Here is a 6,707-nt window from a genome sequence, read left to right as displayed (position 1 = left end):
CTTGTCAGCTCCCACCCACCCTGTCCCTGGGCTGCCTGGCCAGCACGTGTGTGTGTGTGTGTGTGTGTGTGTGTGTGTGGTGTCAGGGTTACTCAGCTCATTATTTCCCCTTATCCTCGAAGTCACGAGACATTTAGTAGGGCTTCCCCAGCCACGCCCCCTACCCCAGACAGAAGTCAGTCTGACATCTATCTGATGGTTCAGGGGGTGGGCAGGAAAAGTGGTTGAATCCTTTGGGAACCTATTGAGCCGGTCAGTTTACCAATAGACAACTCTTTTGGCTCAACTCTGTTGCCTCTGACCTCAGTCTGAAGAAGAATCCCAGTACTTGAACAGCTGAGGCAGGAAGAGGTGAGTTCAAGGCCATACTGACTTTTAGTGAGGCCTTATCTCAAAGTGTCCAAGGGCTGGATATTTAGTTCAGCAGCAGATGTTTGCGTAGCACGTGAAAGGGTTTGGTCACCAGCACTGCAAGAGGCAGGCTTAGCAGGAGTTTTTTAATTGTGATTGCCAGCAGTAACTAGCCTATTTCCCAGTTCAAGGAACTAGTGATGACTTTGTGTTAATCCCCAGAACCCCCCCCCCCCCATATTTAAGTTGATCCCAGGACCTCTGGAGTTTGAAGAAATCACCAACACATTAGCCATCTCTTGACTAGTGTTGGTTGTATGTTGGTTGGATTCCAAGGATATGAACTCTGGTATCACTGGTGCCGGTGTGAACTCTAACCACTGAGCCACCTCCACCCCACCCCCTGCCCTTAGCTCCCATTCTTAACCCCAATCTTTCACCTCAGAGTTTCAGCTTTGATACTTCCCGCTTCCCTCCGAAGGTAACTTGGAGTCACCTTTCCTAGCTCTGGAAGGTAGAATGCCTTTTAAGGCTTCAGGACACAACTCTGAGGTCTGAACTTGAAGATCTCAATAGTTTATGCTGATGCTTTGAAAGCCAAGCGAGACTTTCCTCTGATCTGATCTGAGCTCCACCCCTTCCTGGAGAAGTCGCTGGCATTCTTTCTGTGGAGTCTAAGATTCATTCACCGAGTCTGCCCTCTGGAATTTTAAGGGATTTTTTTTTCTTTTAAATTAGACAGAACACAATAGACAACACAATGTGATTTGAGTAAGATCCGTTTATTCAAAAATTAGAATCTGCTACAAAAGCAGACAACAGTACACCATTCCCAGAGGAATTGAATTGCTTCTAGTCAAAAATGAGTTCTATTAGAACTAATTTTAGGTGGTTATAAATAACAAACTGGCCACAGCTTTCAAGAATGATGTGGTTGGGGAGTGATGGCAGGGGAACCCTCTGAGCTGTTTCAAGGATAATCATCAAAGGGGCTCCCTGGTTTCTCATCCCAAGATCCGTGAGAATCTTCATAACTCTCTCAGGAGCCCTGAACTCAGGGATGAGTGAGACTGAGACGACACCAGTGGTAATCAGCTCGCAGCTCTGCAGTGGCCAGCCTTAGAAAGGAAACTTCAGTAGCTTCCCAAGGAACATCCCCTCCCATTAGATAATATCATTTCCCTTTAAACAGTCAAATACTATAAAGTGTTCCCAATGGAAACAGCTTAAACACAGGTTAAAAACAATAAATATTGCAAAATTATAATATTAGGTTTCTTTCTAAATAGTTCACAGAGAAGCTCAGGGAATAAATAGAATGGGAACTGAGGTATCAGAGGTAATAAATATTTTGGAGAGAGGTACAAACGAGGTTTTCCAAGGAGTTGCTTCCGCTAGCTGAGATCCCTGGATAAATTTAGAGAGCTCTATCTGCGTCCTGGAGTCCAGTAGACTCAACACGCACTCTGGGTGCTTCAGTTTTTCATTTTGATGGTTATGTATGCTTCTATGCAGTTGATGAAGATGTCAAACTCATTCATGGCCTTGTAGACACCTTTATCTTGGAGCTGCGTGGGGAGAGAAGCACCTGGTTAGGACCCATTGGAGGGCTGAGGGATTCCCTGCACTGGGAAGCACCCTGAGTGTAGAAGGATCTCTGCTTTCTTGTGTTGGGAGCTGAAGGACCCAAAGATTTGTCTATCTGCTTTGGGAAAAGGCTGTGCCTTCCCCTGTACCTTTCCCTGACGTAAAACACTGCCAGGAGGCAGCATGGGACACATTCAGTTCTCAAAGCACTGTCTTCAGAGTGGCGCCTTTTCAACTATTTTTTTTTTGAGGCTAGTGCTCACATAACGCTTATGCAGAATGTTATGCAAAGATACTAGAGGAAGCAGTTTGCGCGCAGGATGGTGATAGAGACAGCAAGGAAGTTTTTTTTTTTTTTTTTTTTTTTTTTTTTTTTTTTTTTTTTAATGCTCTGAGCGTGTAGGCAGTCCTTGCCCTGCTGCTCTGGCCTGCTGTCATGGAATTCATGCCCACTGATGTTGGAGCCCTGCCAGATGTCTCTGCCTAGCCCACAAAGATGATGATGTAGGCCACATGGCTTCTGGGAACTAGGGTTGAATAGGTTCACAGGCAGTTGGAAGTGTGAAACCTCATTTTGTTTGCCAGGTGGAAAGTGCCCCGGGACGAACAAGAATTCTGCTTCCTGCTCATTCTGATTTGAGGTGGGGGTGGGGCATCCAGGCTGATGTACCCGTGTGCATTAATTCATGTCTGCTTTCTGTACTTGTGGGTTCAGCCTGTTTCCCAACAAGGTACTTCCTGTACTTTTTGTTTCCTATGTCACTCTCCCCAGCACCTAGTGTACCCTGTGCTCATAGGCTGTCTGGTCAGTCTAAGCCAGAAGTCTGCAAAAGCAGAGCAGTCATTTAGAAACTGCCAGAGACGCTTTGCAGAAAACAAATGTAACCGAGGCGGTGGCTTTCTAACTGGCAGAGGAGGTCACACCATTTGCTGGGTTCCCACACTCCAGGTGCAGAATAGCTCCCACCCTCCTCCTGCGCTTTGGTGAGTGGACAGAGGTCACGTTCCGCACGCACACCCTCTTTGCCACCACCCCAGGCTTACCTTATTAAAATCATTCTTCACCTGCTCCACCGCCTTGCTCTTATTTTCACAGGGGAGAAATCGATGCTGAAGAAGGAAAGAAAAAAAAAGAGAGATAGCGCGTTGCTTGAATCCTGTATCCACGGCACTCAGGGGGAAAAGATGTTGTCACATGAGGAAGGAGTCACCCTTGCTCTTATTCAATGCCCATGTTCTCGGCTCCCAGGGAGACCTGAGCCATGTTCGGTCCTTATCTGTTTCTGAGGGCCTGAGGAGAATAGTCTCGGAAGATGCAGTGTATGTCTTTGCAATCACTAAGGTGGCTTGCTAAGTGTGGGTGTGAACTCAGGTCTTGGGTTTTGTCTCTCAGAGCCCCAAAACATTTGTTCTGTTTTTAGTGATTCTTCTTGTCTATTTCCAATCTCAACCAACCACGAACTATTTCTAGGTGTCTGAGAGTGGAGAGAAAGTCCCGGCTACCGGGGCCAAATCGTTGGGCCAGAACCGTTGCACAAGTAGATTTCAATTCATTTCCTCGTATCAGTGAGAGAAGAAAGAAAAACAACAGCAGCAAAGGATGGCATCGCTTCAGTCAGAGACACAGATGCCCTGGGTGTATTAGTCATAGACGCTGGCTTAGGGGCAGTAGTCTTCTGGTCCTTCTGAAATACCAGAGTCCTATCAGCCCAGCGGTGTGCCACTGAATTTGCTTTCCAAAAGATGAGATGAAGAGGCGAATGTTTTCCTGTGCCCGGGAGCCTCAGCTGGCAGCCCAGAGATGAGGGAGCCAGGACTGAAGAAGCCCTAGCCTTCCCACGAAGAGAGAGGGGAGTAGCTAATAACTCACAGTGACTCACAAATAACAGGAAGGCTATGCGCAAATCTTCACGTGTGAGCGCCTCAGAGCCACTCCCACTCTCACTCGGAGACAGATGAGGTAGAGACCTGACTCCGGGAGGCCGTCTCTCTAGATTTACCTAGTCTCCTGTCTAGTCTATGTGTGTCTCTAGGTACCTATGGCCTGGCTGGGCTGTAGGAGACAGTATTTGTTGGATGGCTCCGGGGGCGGGGGCAGGGGTGGGGAAGAATTGGTCTGCTACTCACACAGCGGCGCAGCTGCATCCTGAGGGTCTTCAGCTTCTCTCCCAGGGAATTCAAATGCTCCTTGATTTCTGGGTCCTGTTTCTCTGCCTGGGGCATTACTTTCACCAGGTAAAACTGGATCATTTCCGATAAGGCTTGGCAACCCAAGTAACCCTAGAGGCAGGGATCAAAGGCTGGGTGTGACTTACTGGAATGACAACCTGTTGCCACTAACCTTGATTGACTGCCGCGTTCCTAGGGACCCTCCGCTCCAACATCCCCCCTCCCCTTCCCAGTTACATTTTCTCCCTTTACCACAGAATGAGCTCTTCATAACCCTCGACTGCTGGCAATATGCTGAGTTAAGGTCTTCTTACTTCTCTTTTTGAAAGCCACAGGCATCCGACCCAGTTCTCCCTGTCACAAGCAGTGCCTCCCCTTCCTGATCACTTGATCGCTCCTCAGCACCCGCGGGACTCTTACCTTAAAGTCCTGCATTAAGGACTCGTTCAACAGTATGTTGTCCAGCTGGTCCCTCGATTGCTGGAAGAACATAATGAACGTGAATACAAGGGCTGGGGAAGAATACCCGACATGCTTGTCGTTTGACTACCTTTCCATTTGTAGAGTTTAGAATTTGTAATCAGTGTAGCCCTGGCAACTCTGGAAAGGAGAGTTCTAAGAACAGGATTTGATGGTGTTAGAGCCCAGAGTTAAATCAAAGTCCTTCCTCTTGGGATCCAGTTGCTTTTTAAAAACTTCTCACTGAATTTAACAGACTGGGAGAAGTTTGGCTGGGTCCTGGTCTTCTTTCAGATGAGTGATATCAAGTTTCAAGGGCACCTGTGGCAACCCTTCCTTTCTGGAGTCCCTTGTGGAGAGCCTCTGTTTTGCACGGCTCTCTGCCTTCTCTGGACCTCTGCCTTCTCTGGACCTCCGTACCAGTTCCAGGAGCTCTGGAAGGGGGATACTCTTGTAATGCAAGCTCTCTATGCCTGGGGCTGCTCCAAACCCCCAAACCTCAGTCCTCCAGATCTAGAGACTAAGCGGAGACAGCATGTACCTCCTACCACAGACTTTTGTCCTAGCCAGCAAAACATGGAGCTTCATTGGAAACCTAACAGAAAGTTCTTGAGCATGGGCTAGACAATGCATTCTCTTCCTACTTAGTTTTTCGGGTGTGCCTGGGTTTAGTTTAACTCGTAACTCATGGCTTGTCCTAGGACTCTCTGGATTTAAGTTTAAGGGGATAGATGCTGGAGATAGAGGAGGAACAGCATGAGGTGGGAGCCAGAGGAGAAGGAAGAACAGAAGGAGGAGGAGGAGGAGAAGGAGGAGGAGGAGAAGGAGGAGAAGGAGGAGGAGAAGGAGGAGGAGGAGGAGGAGAAGGAGGAGGATAGCTATTTTTGCAGTTTCATCAGAATGCATATTTCAGGTGATCCCAGGAAGACAGGCTAGGCAGGCATCATACTTACAAAGAAAGTCTTCACCTGGCTGAAGGCAGTTCTCAGCTCCCGGAGCATGTGGGTCTGGCTGACAGGGAAGTGGGTGCAGTTATACTCATCCCGGGTGTACTGGCCTCTGCTGATCCCCACTCCAGCCAGTAAGAGCAGGCAACACAGCCGTGCTGAGCCAGGCATGATGGAGCTCTCTCTGTTTTCTGCAAGGCTGCCTTGTGGCTTTGGTAGTGCAAGAGCAAGTCCCTAAAGTGTAGACCTGCTGTCCTGGGTCCCCCTTTTATACTGAAGGTTGAGGGGGGGAGGGGGAGGGAGGGGGCGCCTCTCCATTTACAAACTTCCTGGCAAAGGCTTTCAGGCTCCTCCCTCTTCTAGACCATGCACTTTTTGAGCTTAATTTCTTTCTTTCTTTTTTTTTTTCTTTCCTTTTTTCTGCATTGTAAGCATAAAAGGACTAGTAAGAATGAACTTCTGCAATATAGCTATTTTTAGTATGGGCTATCTCTTTTAATTTTTTTCTTTTTAGCTTCTCAATACTAAAAGTTGTATTTCCTGAGGCAGACAGCTGTTCTATGCACAGAGGGCTACAACTGTGGGTTCTATTCACGCACTCCTAGTCACAATGACGTGGATAAATGGGCTATTCCAGAACACATTAGGATTGAGAAATAATTGTTTCCTTCACTCAACCTGGGTTGAATGTCCAATATTTCTTGCTGACTAGGAAGTCACCTTAGCACTCAGTTACTCAAAGGAAACCCCACAGGACTGATTATCCCCAGAGTTCACTCTCTTTGATTCTTCCAGCACATGTTCAAGACCATCCCTTGAGAAGGGACATTTGCTGTGGACAGATGGTCAGAGGAGAGTTCTGGTGGCCTTCTCTGGCCCGTGTTTCATTGAGAGTCTCGGATCCCCACATGGGAAGTTAGGACAAGAAGTCAGACTTCTGGGAAGCTTGCTCTGTGCTGTCAGGAAGACCTTACCGTGGCCCTATTTTACAATGCCCCAGGCTTGGAGATGTGCAACATGTAGCTCTTGAAGGATGGAGGTGGAGATGTTAGTACTTCTACAGATAGCTGGGAAGTCTCTGGTAGCCCTTTGATTATGTCTGGACCTTCACCTCAACAGGGACTTCTCCTACTACCCCAGTTTGGGTGGGAAGAACATTCGCCCAGAGTCCTCCACTGCTTTTTACTCTGTACC

The 6,707-nt window shown here is 47.8% G+C and overlaps 1 protein-coding gene across 2 annotated transcripts; it reads right to left on the bottom strand.

Annotated features, from left to right (window-relative positions):
* Nucleotides 1–1,114: 1,114 nt before the first annotated feature.
* On the bottom strand, nucleotides 1,115–5,772 carry Il10 (interleukin 10). Of its 2 annotated transcripts, XM_052201191.1 has the most exons (5): nucleotides 5,520–5,772; nucleotides 4,528–4,587; nucleotides 4,066–4,218; nucleotides 2,983–3,048; nucleotides 1,115–1,919 (listed from the first exon to the last, which is right to left on the bottom strand). In XM_052201191.1, the coding sequence occupies exons 1-5, from the start codon at nucleotides 5,682–5,684 to the stop codon at nucleotides 1,827–1,829; spliced, it is 537 nt and encodes a 178-aa protein (XP_052057151.1). In that variant the 5' UTR covers nucleotides 5,685–5,772; the 3' UTR covers nucleotides 1,115–1,826. The 2 variants fall into 2 exon arrangements, with proteins under 2 accessions (XP_052057151.1, XP_052057152.1); XM_052201192.1 differs by lacking the exons at nucleotides 4,528–4,587; nucleotides 5,520–5,772 and adding an exon at nucleotides 4,360–4,517.
* Between the last annotated feature and the right edge of the window lie 935 nt (nucleotides 5,773–6,707).

The sequence above is a fragment of the Apodemus sylvaticus genome, chromosome 12 (genome assembly GCF_947179515.1).
Source record: "Apodemus sylvaticus chromosome 12, mApoSyl1.1, whole genome shotgun sequence".
Lineage (NCBI taxonomy): Eukaryota > Metazoa > Chordata > Mammalia > Rodentia > Muridae > Apodemus > Apodemus sylvaticus.
The sequence above is the reverse complement of the archived record's forward strand: the minus strand, read 5'-3'. Positions and strand labels throughout refer to the sequence as shown.